Source organism: Camelus bactrianus, chromosome 14 (assembly GCF_048773025.1).
Source record: "Camelus bactrianus isolate YW-2024 breed Bactrian camel chromosome 14, ASM4877302v1, whole genome shotgun sequence".
Taxonomy (NCBI): Eukaryota; Metazoa; Chordata; class Mammalia; order Artiodactyla; family Camelidae; genus Camelus; species Camelus bactrianus.
The window spans coordinates 13,705,086-13,726,063 of NC_133552.1; the positions used below are offsets into that span (position 1 = coordinate 13,705,086).

The 20,978-nt window shown below is 38.7% G+C and overlaps 1 protein-coding gene across 4 annotated transcripts in view; it reads left to right on the forward strand.

Moving 5' to 3' along the window:
* Positions 1 to 8,783: 8,783 nt before the first annotated feature.
* Positions 8,784 to 20,978, forward strand: part of INTS6 (integrator complex subunit 6) — an 82,338-nt gene continuing 70,143 nt past the window's right edge. The window contains exons 1-4 of one of the 4 annotated variants that reach the window (XM_074378121.1): positions 9,400 to 9,453; positions 9,852 to 9,929; positions 10,045 to 10,294; positions 10,747 to 10,896. In XM_074378121.1, the coding sequence (XP_074234222.1) occupies positions 10,777 to 10,896 (120 nt within the window). In that variant the 5' untranslated portion in view covers positions 9,400 to 9,453; positions 9,852 to 9,929; positions 10,045 to 10,294; positions 10,747 to 10,776. Of the gene's footprint in view, positions 9,454 to 9,641; positions 9,688 to 9,851; positions 9,930 to 10,044; positions 10,295 to 10,746; positions 10,897 to 20,978 lie in introns of those variants that run through there. The other 3 variants (XM_074378122.1, XM_074378119.1, XM_074378120.1) reach the window with 3 other exon arrangements.

A 20,978-nucleotide genomic window follows, 5' to 3' on the forward strand; every position in this document is an offset into this window, starting at 1 on the left:
GTTGAATACTAAAATGATATTCTCACTAACATCTTAGAAGCTGTCACCCTGTTCTCCTTCCCAACTTGTTCTTTTTTAAACTTTTTTTTACTTATTTATTATTATATTATTTAATTATTTTATTTTGGTGGTTGTGGGCGGAGGTAATTAGGCTTATTTTTAGAGGAGGTACTGGGGATAGAACCCAACACCTTATGCATGCTAAGCATGCACTCTATCGCTTGAGCTAAACCCTCCTCTCCTCCATCCTGTTCTTATGAGCAAATTCCTCCCTTACATTTTGTTGATTGTCTCCCTTACGTTCTCCTCTGTGCCTGAGTCTTTGCCTTGTTTTTATTCCAGGGTTCCCAGTTCCTCTAGTATGACAGGGATCGGAGCCCTGTCCCTAAGCCCCAAATCCCACAGACGGGTCAACGATAACTTCTGTCATGCTTTCCCTGGATTATACTTCTGGATTCAGATTCAGGGTCTAATTCTATTCTGCTTTGTGACCTTGGACTATGTTAATTAATATTACTTGGTTTCCGTTTCTTTTTCTGAAAGAAAAAGAACACTTAGCTTGCAGGTTTCTTAGAAGATTAAAAGATCACGGGAAGCCCTAGCAGAGTGCCTGACACAAGTAGGCAATGAAATACTTGTTTTCCCATTTCTTTGATTTCACATTCCCGACCCAGAGCTCTGACCACTTACAGGAATGCTTGCTGAACCTCCTAGAGGTTGACCACCTGCCTGCTGGGATCTTCGCGCATTAAGAGCTCAGATGATCTGCTTGCTTGTCCATACCATCCCCAATTAACTGCTAAAGGGATTTCCCTGGAGCATTTAGCTTGGCCCTTAGTCTCACTGGTCGGCTGGGCCAACCATCCATTTCCCATAGTTCCCTCAGCACCCATTCTCTCCACCTCTGAATTTCCCTGTAATTGACATTGTCATTCAAGGTAGATTAAACATGTGCCATTTACTGCCATATTAGTCAGGGTTCTCCAGAGAAACAGAACAGAACCAACAGAAACAACACACACACACACACACACACACACACACACACACGGCACTGTGCTGGGCATGGTTCATATTTGTCTCAGAATTTCTGGTTTCAGAGAAGTCAGTGTCCCTTCTGTCACATCCTAATATTCCCACCTGTGCTCTTGACTCTGTCCTTTCCAGCTCCTAAAACCTGCCTCCTGCCCCCCAACCCCCGCCCCGCTCCGTACCTCTCGCATATATCTTCAGTTTCCCCCTGCTCTTTCTCTACCTAAAAACATGTTCCGGCTTTTCCTTTACTTTAAAATAAATATTCTCTTTGGTCCTTTGAGCTACTATCCCATTCTCTTTTTTAGTGCAAAAAGGAGTTTATATACCCTGCCTTCAGTCATTCACTAAAATCCTTGGTGATTTAATTCACCTTATTTTCTCTTTGTATTCCTTATAAAAGTCGGCACTGGCTTCTCAAATCTAATAGCTTTTGTTTAGTCTTCACTTTGACTTTTTTGGGGGTAATTAGGTTTTTATTTATTTACTTATTTTATTTTAAAATTTTAGAACATTTAAAAAATTATTTTATTTTTCTGGGTTTTTTTGGGGGGTGAGGTAATTAGGTTTACTTATTTTTTTAAATGTAGGGACTGGGGATTGAACTCAGGACCTTGTGAACACTAAGCTCACACTCTACCACTGAGCCATACCCTCCCCCTAGTCTTCACTTTGATATGTCATTAACTTTTGAAAAAATATATTCTTTCGGAAATTCTCTTCTCTCTTTGCTTGAGCAAATTGAGTTCCCGGTTGTCCACCTTGTTCTCGGCTAATCTGGGGGGTTTCTCTTTCTTATCCTGTCCAATTAGGTACATGTTCCTCATAGCATTTTGAACTTCTTTGCTGGCACTGATCAAATTCCACTCCATGTGTTAGTTATTTCTATTGCACAGGGAAGCACCCAGCCCCACCACTTCTTATTCTTTTACCCTGCTTTTTCTCCAGAACACTTATCACTATCTTATATAATAGAATATTTACATATTTATTGTCTCTCTCTTCTTCTCCCCACATGGGCAGGGACTTGGGACTTTTTTCTCTCACATAACTTCAACATCCAGAGCAGTAGCTAGTGTTCATTCAAATAATAGTTGCTGAATTATTACAAACATGAATGTATCAGTGTATCATTAATTATGAAAGTAAAACATCTGGAAAGAAAATATTTAGTAATAAGAAAATAAGTCATGATACATCCGTGGGATGGACTATTATGCATATTAAAAGTCATATTTTAAAGATTATTTAATGCAAAATGTTCACATTATACTAGGTAGAAAAGGATAGAAAATATGTTAAAAGACTAATTTTATTTAAAATATAATGGAGGGGATATATACTAAAGTGTTATCAGTGGCTATGTCTGTGTGGTGAGATTAAAAGTGACTTTTGTTTTTCTGTTATTTTTGCATTTTGTAAATTTCTGACAAATTCTTTTCAGCAAAAAAAATTTAAAGATGGAAAATTGTAAAGCTTTGAAGAAAAATGCTTCCTTATTCAGTTGCTTTATTCTATTCTTTTCTAGTCTGTATGAATTTCTCACTTAAATGAGAGATACTATTTGCACTTATCTTTTGTCACTGGCTATATTCTGCTTAGTATTATGTATCTTTATATCCTCTATCAGATCCTACAATTTCTGAAGTCAGAAATCATGTCTTATTTATAAATTTCAGAGCCTAGAATACCTGTCTCTACCTTTAATAACTGCTTGAAATAAAAAATTACTCAAAATGTTTTAATAGCCAGAAATAATATAGTGTTTTGCTTAGAGGAACCATCAGATCACGTAATTTTCTTAAATTGATCTGATGTCCCTCATGATTGCCTTGAAAATGCTCAGGTTTAAAGCTATGTTAGCATGGTACTATGGTTGGGTTCAAGATGGAGACATATGAAGATCTTGAACTCATTTCTCATGGACAGAACAAGTCTACAGCTATATACAGAACAACTCCCTCTGGGGAAAAAAAACCCCTAAAAACTGGTAGACCAATTCCTTCTTCATACGAGGCAAATCCGAGGGAAACCACATTGAAGCAGGTAGAAAAGGCTGAGACACAATCTCACCGTAAACCCCACTCCTGGAGCAGTGACCCATAATCAGGAGGGAACTCAAAACCCAGAACTTCTCCTTGAGGAGTGAAGGGTTCACACCCCACACTGGGCATCCCCAGAATCTAAAACTGTACCTATCGACTTTAAGATAAATAAATCTCTCAAGAATATTTAATGAGTAATTGGTGTTCTGCCTATCAGGAAGAACCTACATGAGCAAAGAATACTTACTACTATTAATTAGAAGAATACTATTAGTAAGAATATGTCTTAAGTATCAGCAAAGAATTTTATTAATAATACTGTTATGAATAAGAACACTTATTAAGTATCAGGAAAGAATATTTACCAACAGATAACACTTTAAAATGTATTAGCATTTCAAACCACAAATGTTTTAGTAAACGTCAGTAAATAGATAAAAATCTGCCTTACCCTAGATACCTGCACAGCTCTGCCTCTCACTTCTTTCAGATTGGTACTCGTATGTCATTTTCTCAGTGATGTCTCCCCGTTCTCTAGATTTAAAACTGCAGCCCTCTGTAACACTGTTACCTTTTCGCTTTATTTTTTCTCCTTTGCATTTAAACATACTATGAACGTATCTTGTTTACTGCCTACCTCTCCCACTAGAATGTAAACTTCATAAGGACGGGCATTTTCCTCCCTGTTTTATTTATTGCTAAATTCCTAGCTCCTGCACATATTAGAGACTCAATAAATATGTTGAACAAGTGACTGAGTAAACACCATTGGTTCTATCAGAATTTATAGTTACCAGTAGTTTGAAATCCACTTTACATGACACAAGATAGATTTAATCTCACAATATCATGCTTCTGCCTGCATTTACCCAGTTCACCAAGTCCTATCAATTCTATCAACTCCATATCTTTTACAACACCCCTCCTTACCTTACCATCCCTGTTGCCACATCTACAGTGATTCCAATCTGCTCCCTGGATTAAGGCAGAAATTGCTTAATTGGTCTCCTGCCCACTGTTTTCCCTGCTAATCCATCTTCCCAAATGTTACAGAAATTATCTTTCTAAAATGAGAATCTGACTGTATTACTCTCTTATTCCAAAACTTTGTTGCTATCACCCAAAGATAAAATTCAAAATTTCTTAGTTGGGCACATGAAACCCTTCATGATGTGGTCCAGTCTTAATTCCTGCCACTCTTCCACACACACTTCCATAGATTTCTTTCTGCTCACACACAATAGGTGTGTTATTAATAGTAATTTAAATAATTGCTGTAATGTTCATGCTCCTTTGATAGAGAAACTGTTCCACTGAGACTCGTCTCATTTTGGATGTCCATTTTCAGTACTGATCTTCAATCGCCTAAGACTTCAACTATTACTGTGAAATACTTCTCGTTGGAAAAGTATAATTTCTTGTTAAAAGCAGTCCCTGGTAGCATTTTTTTCCCCTGAGGACTGATACCATATAATTATATAATTGATGTTATATAACATTATAAATTAGGATGACCAAAATTAAATTCCTTATATATGAACTATCCAAATACTTTCTGCTGCATAATTTCTCATCTACTTTTTTATGCTTATTACTTCATGCTTTCTTGATGTTCTCTCAACATCACTGACTATTGTGACCTCAAAGAGTAAAGCAGAGAGCTGAGGAAATGAATGGTAAAACAGCCAAAGGAAACTCTGTTAGGTTATATATGAAGAACACTAAGTTCATTTGATTATTCTGTTCAGATGGCACATCCAGATACCACAAGCCAAGCCATTGGCACATAATTATTTTTAAAGCCGTGTTACCCTGTTTAATTGGTTTAAAATAATTTAAAAGCGCTCTGGTTGGTTCCTACAAATGAATATAATTCATCAGTTCTTAATTCTGTTAGAATAGCTCCATTTCAACAATTTAGGCTATTGTTTAAGCCAGAGTCACCATTCTTTTTGAGGGTTTTGTATAATTTATTCATTCCCTTTTAAATCAGAGCCATAGCATTTGGGCAGCATTCCTTGAAAAATAGAAGCAAAGAGCAAGTTTTCTCCCACATACCTCTTCTGACCAATGTCCTCCCAGAAAAATCTTCCCTAATCCCCTAGACTGCAACAGAACAGGGCTTAGCACACACTGCTCCAACTAGTTTTCCCTCTAGCATTGCAAGAGCTCACTGTTTCTTCAGTTCAGTCTGATGAAATAGTTGGCTTGCATTTGGGGGCCATGTTTTAGAAAAATAAGCCTGCATATGACCAGAATCTTTCTGGACTCACATTCGAGAATCACACAGACTGAGTGAAGAAGGGCTTCGTATTTCCCATCTCATGCTTACTGCAAGGCCTAAGCTCACTGAGGGGAACGGTAGGGGTCTCTGGCATTATTTAGTTTTCTCTTTTTACTTTTTGTCAAATATAGTTGAATTCAAGCAATTTAAATAAACATATGATAAAATTCCACCGTTATCTATATTGATGTCACATCTATAGTTTTTTTTCCTTTAGTTTGCAGATTTTAGGAGTTCTTTTAAGAAATGTAGTAACTCTAAAAGTATGTAAATTTTCAAAGTTATTTACTGAGTATTACTAGATGCTAGACACATATCTTATTCTTATATTTTAAGCATATAGTTCTTAATCAGCATTATTTAAGATTCACCTGAACAGCTTTTTAAAAAATGAGATGTCGAGGGCCCATCTCAATTCTACAGTATCATTTTCCTCTGGGTATGGGGATTTGGTACATTAATTATTATTTTTAAGCTCTATTGATAATGTTGATTTGTGTCTCCTGGCCCAGAACCACTGCTTTAAGCCATCATCAACTAATAATTTAACTGTCAACCAGAGTCACTAAGAATAAACTTGGCCTATTTCACAATTTTGTCTAGGGACCACTCATCAATGCTTCCTGGTTTCTGATTGCCTCCTGATTTGCTGCCTATGTATGTCCTGATTTCCTTCCTTCCTTCCTGTGTTGGGGCCTTCCAGCACTTCTGTGCTTCTGAACTGGAAACTTGCCCTTTGATCTCAGGTGCTACCACAAGCAAAGGTTCTGGTTATATGCTCCAGGTTAGCTCCTTGGACTTGGCTCTCCTGATCTCTGCATCTAATCCTGGCTCTAACACGTGCCTTCACTTATGACCCAAGTTCAACAATCTGCCAACTCCATGGAGTCAGGGAAGAAAGAGCATGATGGCTCAACTGGAAATGATTTCAAGTAACTGCAATAGGTAAGCTCATTATGAATGTACGCTCATCTGCTTTACTTACCTAGTTTGAGTCTCTTCAAACACTGCTTTGTACCCACCGTCCCAACTAAAAGCTCTAATTTATACAGAAAACAATTCTTAGCCTGGAATAAAGGCCCTCTACCATCCAGGCATGAACTACCTTTCCAGATCTTACACTATTCTTTGAATACCTGATGATCCAGCCTAGCTGAACTTGATTGTTCCCCAGGAAGCCATTGGCAATGCTGTGCTAACTTCCTTTCTTCACTACATTTTCAGTGTCTAGAAGGATTTTTCACCAGAGGCTTCCTTTCCTTTAATCATATATTCAAATCCTACCAATCTTTTAAAGCAGTGTTTCTCAAACCTGAGCAATGTAAAAGAGAATCTTTTGACTCTAGTGAATACACTTTTTTTTAACATTTTTTATTGATTTATAATCATTTTACAATGTTGGCGAATACATTTTTTGACAGGCAGGGGTCCACAGACCACAGTTTGAAAAGCACTGATAGAGAAAACTGAAGACCAATTCTATGAAAATCTTTCAGTTGCAAATTGTCACTCTGAAAGAAAATTTGTCTTTATAACTAATAAAAGAATGTGTATATTGTTATTAAAATGAAAACAAAAATTTTAAGGTATCAAATAATTGTATCAATAATTCTTATCTCCAGGTTTAAGATATCAGTTTGAGAAACACTGCTTTAAGGCACTGCTTAAACATACTGACCGTGGAAAATGTTCTTTCATTATCCCAGGGAAATAAAATTTTCTCTTTTCTGAATTATTTAGTATCTAATCACTTTCTGCCCTGAAGTAGCTAATAATATGCAGGCAATATTCTTCTAGAAAAACCATAAGCTCTTTGAAGGCAGGGACAGTATTTCAGTCATTTTTAAGCCACTGGTCCTCAGCAAGTATTGAATATAAGATCTCTAGTCCATCTTATTTTGTAGTTCAAAGCCCTTAAAAATATTTCACTCTTCTATGATACATACTCACAGAATAGCATATTACTGAGATAGCTCCTCTACAAATTACAAAAACTCAGAGGTTCTATTAACTGTTAGGAAAAGTCCAAGATATAAAAATTAAAATTTTCAAAAGTGCCACAAAATATATCTGTTCTATGTCAATGGTAACAGGAACAATTTCTTTGAGTGATCAGCAGGCAAATAATTAAGAATTGCAGCATAAGCAATAAAAAAAAATCGAAATGCAAGGCTAGTAGGAAAGGCCCTATGAATGTCTACATGAGTTGTATGTTCCTAATTCAGTCTGTATTTTAGCCAATGTCAGGTTTTCAACTAGTGTATCTGAGGAAACTATTTTCCTCGGACATTTCAGAGAGGATTCATTATGTCATCAGGCACGAAGGCGGGCTGGTTGCCGAGAACGTCTTCCCTCATGCAGTATTTGGATAGAGCCTGAGACTGCATACATCGTGAAAGGAAGGAGCACTGGCAGGGTTATGGGGAACCCATTCTATGTGTCACCTGGGCAAGCTGAAATCAGTTTGATCATCTGAACATAAAAGTACTGGATTATGGTTTACCAAGGTCTCTTTTAGCTCTGAAATGGATATTCAGTGGCCCTAAGTAAACATGGCTTGAGAGAGGTTATTTCTTTGAGCAGGACGGGTTATTTTCCCCCGAGTATAAAAAGGGCAACAAACTGTTTATCGATACTTGAGCCTTCCCCACTGCCTTTTGGGGACTGAATTAGGGAAAAAAGGGCTTGTTCCCTTTTTGGTGAGTCCTCTAACGAGAGGGCTCCTGGCCAGGTCCAGCCCTCACCCTCGGTCGCTGCCCAAGGCCCAGCGGGAGCGGTGTGACTCGCGGGGGAGATTAGTCCCTGGTCATAAACAACCTCTCACTTCCCCTCCCCCGCCCCGGGCCCGCCCGCGCTGGGGCCGGCCCTCCGAGGGCCAAGGAACCTCCTCCGACGACCGCGGGCCCCGAGCTCTCCTCCGGAGGGCGACCGCGGGCCTGCCACCGTCTCCTAACCCGGCGTTTGATCATTTTACTCATGCCTTCCTCACTCGCCCACCGGGGAAGCGGTTCGCTACAGCGACCTCGGAAAGGGAGATGAGGCCAGCCTCCACTTCCCTTCCCCCGACCCCTATCACCTCCAACAGCCAAGGCGAGGCCGCCGGCCCTGACGCGCAGACTCACAGCCGCGGCCGCCCGGCGCGCGCCGACGCAGCCCCCACCCCCACCCCGCGGTCCTTCCCCGCCCCTTCCCGGAGCCCGCCTCCGCGTCAGCCGGCCCGCCTGCTCGCCCCTCGCGCTCGCTCTCGCGCGCACCCGACGCCCCGCCTCCGCGCGTGCTCCGTAACTGTTTCTGGAGCCGGCCTCCTAGCTTCCCCCGCCCCTGAGCTGTTTGAATATGCTAATAAGAGGCCAGGGACTAGCCAATAGCATAGCGGGGCGGTGCATCACGTGGCTCGAGGACGTGTCAGAGGGCGGAGCCTCTGCAGCCCCTGCCCGAGTTAAAACCGGAGTGTGAGAGAGAAAAGCGCTTCAGTAGCGAGAGGGGCTGAGAAAGTGGTGACACCGCCGGGGTGCGGAGGGAGTCCCTGAAACTTCTCCCAACAGCCCCAGGGCCAATCTCCCCTCAGCCCACTCCCCTCTTCGCCAGCTCCCAGGTCCCCACTCCCTGCACCGGGGGTGGGGTAGGGAGCCAGGCCCGTCTCCCGCTGGGACACACACAGGGGCCGGGAGCGGGGACGGGACCCCCGAGGCGGGGGGGACGGACCGACAGACAGACGGCCGGGCGCCCGCCCCAGAGGGCAGGCAGGCAGGAGGAGGCGGAGGCGGGGGTACGACGGGGAGGACTGGGTCTGGGGAGTTTCCTCTCAACTATCGGGGGAGAAACTCCCCGAGCCGGAGGAAAGACCCAGACGGTGTTTTCCTCCCGGGGGCCGCGCTCCCCCGCCCCGCGTAGCGGCGGTCGCCGCTGCCGCCACCGGCGCCTCCACCTCTACCATCTCTTTCTCCACCACCTCGGGCCCCGGTGTCCCCGGCCAGCACTATGCCCATCTTACTGTTCCTGATAGACACGTCTGCCTCTATGAACCAGCGCAGCCATCTGGGCACCACCTACCTGGACACGGCCAAAGGCGCGGTAGAGACCTTCATGAAGGTACCGACTGATCGAGCCCGGGCGGCGACCCCGGCCCGGCAGCCCGCGGGTGGCAGGGGTGGGGGGAGGACGGCCGGGGGCGGCGAGGCGGAGGTGTCGGGGACCTGACTGCGGGAGCTGCCGGGCTCGGGGACCCCCTCCCCCACCGCGCGGGCGGGCGGGCGGGCGGGCGCTGCGAGCCGGGCTCGGCCCGGGCCCGGGCTCCGGCCCCGGGCGGTGTGTGGTAGCCGATCTGTATGTGTGTAGAGGGGGCGGCGTGGAGGGGTGGCCGCGGCGTGTACGGTACTGTGGGGGGCGGAGGAGCAGCTGGACGCCCCTTCTTCGCCCGGTAACCTCGCTTCTGTGCTTCTCTCTCGCCCGCCCTGTTCCTCCTCCCGTCCCCCACCCGCTCTCCGCAGCTCCGTGCCCGGGACCCTGCGAGCAGAGGAGACAGGTATATGCTGGTCACTTTCGAAGAGCCGCCCTATGCTATCAAGGTAACAGCCCTCGCCCTCCCCCTTCCCTTCCCTAGCCTGTTCCTTCCTCTCTCGCCCTCCCCGCCCCCCCATTCACCCTTCATTATGCTCCCCTCCCCCACCCGCTGTGCTCCAGGCGCTGAGGTCTTTTCCCCTGCGGGCTCCCACCCCCTCCCCCGCTCCGGAGCGTCCTGGCGCGGCGCGGAGTCGCCGGGCCACCGCCGTCCCCTCCCCAGCCCGGCCCGGCGGCGGCGGCGGCGGCGGCGGCGCTGCGATCAACATGGCCGACATTTCCCCTCCGCGGCGTGAGCGGCAGCAATGAACTGTGGGGGATATTTATTCAAGTTAGCCCGAGTGACAGCCGGGCCCGGCAGCGCCGAGCCCGGGTTTGCATTAAAGGGGAATCGGCCCGAGGCTGGGGCGGGCCAGCGGGCCGGGGGGGGGGGGCGGGGGGCTGTGGGGTGGGTCTCCGGATTCTCCCCGAGTGGGCCGCGGGCGGGTAGGATGAGCTCTGGGTTAACTTCAGAAGTCCCGCTCACTTCTGCTTTCCACCAGTACCTTTGCATCCCCGAATTTTGGGTATTAGATTGGGGAGCACATTTCCCCTGGGAAGTTAAAGTCTTAAGGCTGGTAACTACCGAAAGCTGTAGAGCCAGCAGGTTTATTCTTGGCCACCTTTGGAGGAGAGTTTCCTCAGCAGTGATACGTTATTGACACGTAAACCAAAAGCATACTGTAAAGTGAAACAGCTACTTGGTGAACGGCAGATTGTAACGGCTGTCCGTGTATACATGGCTTTAAAATATGGGGAAAAAATTATTTACGTTTTTCGTTTCAGGCCGGATGGAAGGAAAACCATGCAACGTTTATGAATGAACTGAAAAACCTTCAGGCTGAAGGACTTACGACTCTTGGCCAATCCCTAAGGACAGCTTTTGATTTATTAAATTTAAATAGATTAGTAACTGGCATAGACAACTATGGGCAGGTAGGTTGAATATTAAGGTGGAAAACAGTTGATTATTTCTTTTTGTGGAAAAACACAGCCCAGTCCAAAAACTACATAACATGAAATACAAGTATAAAACATGTCGGATTAAACTACAATATGCACATAATTCAAAAGTGAAATTCTGACCACATTGTATATGGTTTTATAGCCCTCATTTTTTAAAATCTTCCCTTAAAGTGTGTTTCTATTGAGAATTCGAGTCTGAATTCTTTGCTGTAAAGTTGATACGAGTTTGGTTTTAACCTCTTGAATTCATTCAGGAAATAAAAGGGAAAACATCCTGTCTCCCCACACTCAGTTTCTCTGACAGTCTGTCTACCCACAGGCAGTTGTGCAACTATAGCAATGACTTACAGACACTAGTTGTTGATAAGTGGTGTTAAAATGTTAGAGAAAATTATTCTAATTGTCGTATCAGGGTTTAACTTAACCATATTTTATAACTCTGAGAGGTAAGAAGGTTTTCATTGGTGTGCAGTAACTGGCTGAGTACATTAAGATTTCTCAGCTTTTGAAGTGTGTGCAATAAGCCACTATGCAAGAATTCTGAAGCCATTCTTGAATTAAGTGGCAGGTCCAGAGTGGTTTTCTTTCTTGTTTTTAAGCTCCTAACCCTTGGAAAAGAGGCTGTTTGAAAATATGAAAGAACCCTTCCTACCTCCCTAAACTCCTCCAGTTCCTCTATTGCACTTGCTATTAATTGTATGAAGATGAGACAAGAGCTTTAAGTCACACGATAGATCACTATGGGATAATGCAAGGTGGTCCATTTTAATACTTTACGAGATTGCTGACCTGGAAAATAAAAGATTCTGAAGAATGTGTAATGTAACACATAACAAAAGAATATTAAACCCAAGAAATCAGTTTTTATGTTGTAGTGCAAAGCACTATTACCACAATGATACTTCTAGGTATACACTATTCTTTCCCCAAATTCCATGAGCCACAGTGTTCATGACTTTTACAAATTTCAGGGAACTTCTGCCCACAACTATAATTTTTGGTTTCTTTATATAAAAAGAAGTCGAAATGTTCCTTTGTTTTCGAAATGTTTACGCTTTACTTCTTAGGGATAACTATTCAGCATCTAAATGTCTTTGGAAATGGTTGAATATAGTCTTGTAGCATTTAGAGTATACATTGCAACTCAGAGTCACTTTTGTTTCTATTTTTACAGAATTGTACTTCCACTGTTTAAGTAGTAAATGTGTATTTTCTTACCACATTGATCTTTTTATGTTTCACCTCTCTGTGCTGCTTAATTTTTTAACTCTTAGTAATTTAGGCAGGTTTGCCATGAACCTTTCAGTTTGTTTCTTTAAAATAATGGTTTATTTCCCTTGCATATTCTTTTGTTACCTGTAGTGCTATGCAGTCTTATTGCTTAAGGTTTTGATCTAAACTTTGAGTTCAAAGACAGATAAGAAACTTGCCATTATTCAGTTATCTTTATTTCCTTATTATTGGATATACTTACCCTTATGATTGTCAGGTTGTCAGTGTATAGCAGAATTGTTAATTTTGTTTTTCTGCATCACATTTTATAAGTGGGAAAGGCATTTAGACACATTTACCTTCTACTTCCTGTTAAAAATATTTCTTAAGGTGCTTCCTTAGAAAAACTGTTTGTATGTCTGGACAGGCTGAGGACATTTGTAATTTAAACCTGTATTTTCTTTTTCCCAGTTGCCATCTTCCATCAGAGAACACTTAAGTTCTTGTCTATAGAGCTCACAAAAAGTTTGAGGTTGAAAGTGGTCCTGCTGTGCTCTTATCACTTTGACCAAGAGAAGAGCCTGGAGATTAGACTGTTTTTGTCTGTTAGGATTTATTAATTCAACAAGAGGGAAGGATAATGCTTCTCAGTTATTTTGATGAATAAGCAAAGACAGTAGGAGTAATATTCATGTCCTGAATTGGCACATAAAAATGACACTAGCATTAAAATAATTTAAGGAGCCACAGTTTTCCAAATGAAAATGACAATGACTGAATAAAGTGCTTAATTAGAAGAGAACGTATTTCCAGAAGATATTTTTTATCATAAGACTTTTTCTTGCTGACTTAAATAGGTATTTTCTGTTCAAGAGATAAATTATCAGGAATTTTGGATGTCTCAAATATTTAATACTTAATACAGTTCATGTATTTCCTTTGTAAGGGTATCTGCCTGTTTTCTGTGGAATACTTTTATTCTGTAACCTCGGTGTTTGTACATAAATACTTTCCCTTTCAAGCTCTTCACTAGGATCTGTGGCGCCCACAGTACTAAATACTTGTATATAATCTCAGCAGTTCAAGGAAATGAGAAAAGGTGAACCAGCTCTGGAAGACAGAGCATATTGATTTTATAAAACATCTAAAAACCTTTATGTGGGTTCTGAATAATGTTTCTCAAACACTTAAATGTGAGTTATATATATGTATTTATATATTTATATATATACCTCCACATGTGTTCCCCCACAGAAATACGGAAAATACTTGATTTCCCATAACCAATTCCAAGAGTATTTTTAATATATATTGCATAAATTTAGTTAGAATACCTACAAATAAAACATCTTTGAGATACTAGTTAGGATACTAGCAGAATTTGCAGGATATCAGTAAGGTTAAAGTAGCTGAGAAAAAAATGATTCTTGGTGAATGTTTTCCTCAAGCACTTTGAATATCAACACTAAAAAATTCCTTGCATATAGGAGTCCTTTTAAATATTTAATTTTGATAATCAGTACCATTTGCTGATACCACTACAATGTGGAACAGTAGAACAATGTGTATCCAATTTTTCTTAATTATAGTTAACACCTTACTAAATTGCTTATCATTCTAGCTAAATTTGATAGATTTTTTTTTCACATGTGTTCACCAGAGTTTCAAATAATGCTGATCTTTTGAGAGCCGCTGAAAATCTGAACCTGCCTTAATATCTAAAGTTTGGACATAGGTAGTTTTAGAGGTCTGATATGTTTGATATGTAGATCAGTTTATTTTTCATACTTTTCCAAGTTCTGTTTTCTGCCAGTGTTTTCAAATTGTTATTTTTTTGAAGTTAGGTTCCAGTTAGGTTTAGCCACTAAATATTATACTAGCCTGCAGTACATTTTTGTCACTGGACTGATTCCATATTTCTACTACTCAATATACTAGTACTGATTTGACTGCTCCAGGACTTAGAAGGGTACCTGACCTACTACTCGGTGCCCCTAGTGAAGATGGTCCTTGACTAGTGACATAAAAGAAGGTAAAACATGTGTTTAATTTTTTGAGGATTTTTAATTCCAAGTGTTTATTACCTCTTTGAAAAATGATGGCTTTTAGACAAGATAAAATTGGATGAATCTTAGAATAATTTTAGCCAATTTTATTTTTCAGCTTAAAGAGCTATTTGTGAACTTAGCAGATAATTCAGGTAGAGTTCTAATAATACTACTTTTTTCCCTTTACCTAAGTGGTACCCATTTAGCAGTTCCCTTCACCCAAGCAGGTAGTATATAATATGGGCTTTTCTTTTACTGTTGGTAGGTGAAGTAATAAAAACTTGATCCCCATCTGGGTTTTTGGTTTCCCTTAGATGATCAACAAATGTATAAACAATAGTTTGGTATTTATTGCTCTATAGGTATCTTTTCAAAAGAAAGATTATTATACTTGAACATCCTGTGCTGACTGTGAACTGAAAACAATGATGAATGGTATTTTGTAAATATTTTAAGTCTCTGACCTTTTTTTAAAATTTTTAAATTGTGGTTAAAAACAGCATCAAATTTACCATCCTAATCATTTTTAAATGTACAGTTCAGTGGTGGTAGTATATTCACACTGTTGTGCAGTTAATCTCCAGAACATTTTCATCTTTCAAAACTGAAACTCTATTCCTGTGAACGCATAACTGCCCATTTCCCCCTCTCCCCAGCCCAGGCAATGAAAGAATAGCATCATTCTACTTTCTGTTTCTATGAATTTGACTAATCTAGAGATACTTCCTATAAATGGACTCATACAGTATTTATCTTTTTGTGACTGGCTTATTTCACTTAGCCTAACGTCCTCAAGGTTCATATAAGTTGTAGCATGTGTCAGGATTTCTTTTCGTTTTATGACTGAATAATACTCTGTTGTATATGTACACCACATTTTACTGAACCCTTTATCTGTTGATGGACACTTGGGTTCCTTCCACCTCTTGGCTTTCATGAATAATGCTGCTATGAACATGGTGTGTAAATATCTCTGAGGTTCTTTTGTTTTTTTGGATACATATTCTGAAGTGAAATTGTTAGATCATATGGTAATTCTATTTAAACATTTTTAGGGAACTGCCATATTGTTCTCCATAAAGGTTGCACTGTTTTTTATTTCCACTAGTAGTGCACAAGAACTTTAATTTTTCCACACCCTTAATAACACTATTTTCCTTTTTTCTAATATTAGCCATCCTAATGAGTTTGAAGTATATCTCATTGGTTTATTTACATTTACCTGATTATTATTTATATTGAACATCTCTTCATACCCTGGATGGGCATTTGTATATTGGGTTTGGAGAAAGGTCTGTTCAAGTCCTTTGCATATTTTAAAATTTTTGTTGTTGTTGGTAGGAGTTCTTTAAATATTTTGGATAGTGACTAACTGCTTATCAGATGTGTGATTTGCAGGTATTTTCTTCCATGGGTTGCCTTTTTACTCTGTTGATTGTCGTATTTACAGAAGTCTTCATTTTTGATGTACTCCAGTTTAATTTTTTCTTTTGTTGCTTGGCTTTTGATGTTGTATCTAAGAAATCATTGTCAAATCCAATGTTATTGACACTTTCTCCATATATTTTCTTTTGGTTGGGAGTTTTAGTTTTAGATCTTACATGTAAGTCTTTAATCCATTTTGAGTTAGTTTAGTATATGGTGTGGAGCACCATCTGTGGGTCCAGTTTCATTCTCTTGCATGTGGGTATCCAGTATTCAGGCACCATTTGTTGAAGAGACTGTCCTTTCCCCTTTGAATGGTCTTGGCAAGTCCCTGAACTTTAAGCCTCCTAAAACTATTTTCAATAATTATTATTGATGGATAAGGGACTCTACAACAAACTTGCTTAAATTTTTTTCTCCATCTTTAATTGTGTAAAAGAAGAGCAATGGCCAGGAATGTGAAAATTGGATCTGAGTCCTGGCCTTAACATTGAATTACTACGAAATGCTGGGCAGTCGCTTTACCACCTTGGGCTTCTGCTTCTTCATATTCCAAATTGCCAGTAATGAAACCATTTATACTCTTATTATAGAATCAATGAGAGGTTGGAATGGGATGGTATATTAAAAGGTACTTTAAAAATTATGAAGTGTTCAGTGGACATAAAACATACTACTTTTTCCCTCAGTAGATTATGTGTCTCTGTTTTCTATAATCTTTTGGCTTTGAATTTGAAATTACAGTGATAAAAATCTATTGATATTTAAAGCTGATTTTTATTACATGCTTTGAAATCTATTAGTAGCATATTAAGTATATACATATATATTGGGGGGGACTTTCTTTGTATTGCTTCCTTGGGAAGCAGTGTGAAAAGTAAATATAACTTAGTCAAAGTTGTCTTAATGTCAGTTGATAAGGTTGGGATAAAGTACATGGATGGTGTTTTAAAAAAACAATATTGAATGAAAACTAGATGAATATAGTTCAGCAGGTAAGTCAGAAAGTCACCTTTTTTTGTAGGAATACAAGTTAGAAAAGGAACCCTTACAAGACAAAAGCGCATGTTCCAGGATTTTTTCAAATAGGGAGCTCCCCCTAGTGCGTTTAAGATGAGATTTACACAAGTTTGATTAGCAAGGGACTTTTGAGGAACATATCTATCGGTAAATCAAGGAATATTTTAGTAAGAATAATAGAATATTAAAATACTTGACTGAGTTTGAGCCCGAAGTAGCATAACATAGATAAGATTTATTTCCTATTGAGCATTAATTTTAAAGATTGTAGTTTAAATGAAAAATTTCAAGGCCCAGGTTTTATTTTCTTTGAACACTTATTATAATTTTTCTTCATAATTTTACAGTCTAAATCTGTTATCTAAAGGATCAAAAAACTATCTTGTTGTGAATTTTAAGAGTATGAAAAAGAATACCCCGAAGACATCATTGCTTTCTTAATTAGAAATTATTGAAAAGAAATTAGAAGTACAAAAGGTAAAAATATGTCCTACTTCTTGAAAGAGAATTTTATTTTCCCTTCATGCCAAAGAACGTCAATTAAACTATGTACACCTGAGAATTGAAAGGCCAGGAACAAATACTGGAATGAAAGAATGTCACTTAATTCAGTTATTTTGAATTGATTTAAGATCATTTATGGTCAGAATTAGCTAAAAGTATAAGCATGTTCATGTTATGGATTTCTCCAGAGATTATACAGTATTTTATAACTTGAAATTTTCTTAAGTATATAAAATTATTTTTAGTCCTCATAATCTTAAACTCAAATTTATATGCTTATAAATAAAATCATCTTGGTGGGCTTCTTCGGTTGATCAGTGCTCACATCTACCAACCCTGTTTTCTTTCATTTTAAAGAAGTAATTTCCTTATACAAACTTAGTTTTTGTTTAGCCTTATTAATCTGTTTAATTTGAGCATGTTTCTGGGTCATGCATGAAGTACTGAAGATTTTTTGGTTTTGTTTTAGTCTTTATTCCCTGATCCCTCTTCTTCCCCCAAACTTTTTTGTTGAGATATAACTTAAATACACATATCTTAAGTGTGAAGTGTAGTGAATTTTTATATACATTTGAAAAAAATTGAACTTTTTGCATCTACTGATAGAACTTTTCATTAGATTTTCTATAAGTATTATTATGGTTATTGTTTCATGGGGCTTTAGAATTGAAAGTGATGTTGGAAGTTTACTTCATGTTCCTCATTTTGTAAATGTAGAAAGTAAAGCCCAGAAAAGTCAAAATGCTTAATATCTTTATATTATGTAACATTTCAAAAGCGTACAATTGGTTATGGAATATTTATTCAGATTTTGTTAGTAATTTGTGTATTATTTAAGAGCAAATTTTGAAGGTGTAACCAGTAGATCTGAGTCCTTTTTGGGGAGGTATATGTGTAGTTCTCTTATGGAATATGCATTCTTTAAATTCTGTGAAAAGCAGGTGTTTCATTTTGTCATTTTGTTACATTTAGCTTCTCTTGTAACACTGCATTAAAATGTTTGTTACATTCAGTTGGATTTCCTTCCCGCTCCCTTGTTCCTCCCCACTCTGGAAAAACTTAAGAACGTGAATGTGTGGGAGAGTTGACAGGATTTTATACCATTATTATTTTAAAGCCTAGATGCTAAAATTTATTTAATGTCACTTTTTGATTTTGTATTTCATATTTTATTAAGTTTCTGATCTAGTTCATATGGGTCTATTAATCTAATCAGTTAATTAGTTGACTTTTCCAGTAGAATATGCCTGACAGTATTACTGCTGTAACCTTTTACCTGGACAATTTGTAATTAGTTAACCAGCATGTTTCCTTTGACATAAGATAACTTTGAAAATCTCTAAACATTTTTTTTCTTAAGTTTTTTATCTTACTTTATTATTTTTATGCTGGTTATTGTCCAACTTCAACAAGTGACTAAACGACTACTCACCTGTAATTTTTTCTAGATTTTTATAAACGTTGTGTTTTAAGATTCAGAAAAATCTGTTTGGCTCTATGAATTCCCACTTCACCCATGGGTTCTTGGCAAGTTATGTAAACCCAGTCTCAGTCTCCCCATTAGGAAAATAGAATGAAGGAAGCTAGCAGAATTGTGGTGAAGATTAAGTGATACATAACATAATGTATTATTGTAACACACCTATTACCATTTTTGTAAATTTCCTTTTTATATGAATTTTACACCTTGGAATTGTGGGTACATGGAATATTTTATCCAGCTTTTTTAAGAAAAGAAGTGTGGTAATAGGGGAAGAACTGCTTCGTTAGAACTGTCTGTGCCTGGTTCTGCTACTACTCGCTTATGTTGTATTGACTGACAAGTCCCTTAACCTCACTGAGCTTCAAATTTCTCATCTGCAAAATGATGGTAATACTGATCTTGAACAGATTTTTAAGGATTGGAAATAATATTTGTTAATCATCTAGCAAAGCGCCTGCTTGGCACATGGTAGGAACTCAGATGATGATGATTATTGTCATTCCTAATATTATGGTGAACACGTAATAGGGTACAAGCTTTAAAAAAAAAAAAATGAAACCTTTGAGAAAAAAACAATAAAAATTGTTCCATAACCCAACATACATCCATCACATGGAGCTAGAATTACCTGTCCAGTAGTTCCAGCTAAAGTAAAATTTCTTGCCATAGGGAACATAATGGTTTTCAGCATTGAATTGAAACGCTGTAGATTCCTCCTCATTGATATTATAAGAGTCTTTCCCCAAAAGTCTCTATTATTCAAAAATAGATTGCTAAGAACGAGTACTTAAACTAAATACATGTTTTTGATTTTCAGAGCAAGAAAGATTTTTAGTTTCTTTTAGGAAATATATATGAGTCCATTTTTAGGGCTTTATAACTGTGTATTATAGAATTGAGGTTGGCGATGATTAGGATAGGGGTGGAGGATGTTCTTGTCCAGAAGAAAGATCAAATGTAAAATGTATGGTCCCTTTCATTGTTTGTAATGTAGACTTATGTGGAAAAGAACATAATAGGATAAGCCTAGGAAGGATTATTTTATGTGATATTTCTTTTTTAGGGCCCATGTGATTTGAAGTTTGATGATTATATTAAGAAATAGTAGCACATGAAGGGTATTTTAACTTTAAAGTATTATAATTAAGGACATTAGTTGTAACCAAAGAACAAATTTATATCAGCCTAGTGATTTCTTATCAAAACTTTTTCTAAGTCCTATGTACTCTTGCTTTTTTTATGTGTGCCTTAAAAGGAAATGACATTTTAACATTTTCCATCTACTAGTTTTGCCCAGATAAGCTGGGGAACATGTGAAAGTCCTTGGAAGGATTATGTTATCTGAAAAACTTTATTATAGAAAGGAAAACATTTCTGAGTATGTGAGAAAAAGTAATTGTAGCCTTAGCTATTAGGTAATGTAATTTATAACTAGTCAATGGCAGGATTGATGTTGGCATATTAAAGAAAAACTCTCCCTTTGTCTTAAAGCTAGTGAATCTACTTATGTTTTAGGAAACATTAACAGTCTTCTGGTTATTCAGAAGTTTAAACCTTGGAAGCATCCAAACAATTATTCTGAAAGGATTAAAAACATTATTTTTAATCACAAGAATTGAAGATGATTGAGTATGCAGTGTTCTGTGAAAGGTTAGGCTGCAAACCACAGTGGATGATGTTACAAAGGCTGGGTCCCTAAGATAATTACAGGGTAGACTACTTTGGATTATTAGGACTAAGCAAAACAGTGTTTTTGTGTCCCTGACTAATGCCTGAGTTGTGATGGTTCCTGTACATTTATGTACTTTGGAAGATAAAAACTAGCGTAAAATTTTGAATTTTTGTTGTGCATTTTTAGTTGTCAATCCCATTTCTCAAACCAGTAAGAACAACTGTAATTGCATCCAGAAAATTGGGCCTAAATCAGGTTTAGAAAGAGTAAAAGGTCTTTACATCTAAATTTTATTAATCCAGATTGGATAATATCTAATCCCAAACAAAATTATATTGAATGTAAATCCTAATGTAAAAAAAGAGTTATCTTGTCATGTTCTTAGAGCTTCCATTTTGGTGAGCTATATGGTAGCAGTCAAAAACATGTAACAATCTGTGCAGTCACCCACCCATCCATGTGCGACATCTGCTTTTTCATGAGGTTCATTTCTAAAGTGAAACCTTGGTGGACTTGTATGTATAGTTAGGAAGGCTTATAAATTTATTGTTTTTAAACAATAGGCCCAAATATTTTGTGGATTTTTTTGTTTCCCAAAAATGTCATCTATTATAAAAAATTTAAATCTGTAAACACTTGAGAAGGTATTTAGCAAATGTATCAAATAAATACTTGAATCAGAATCTAG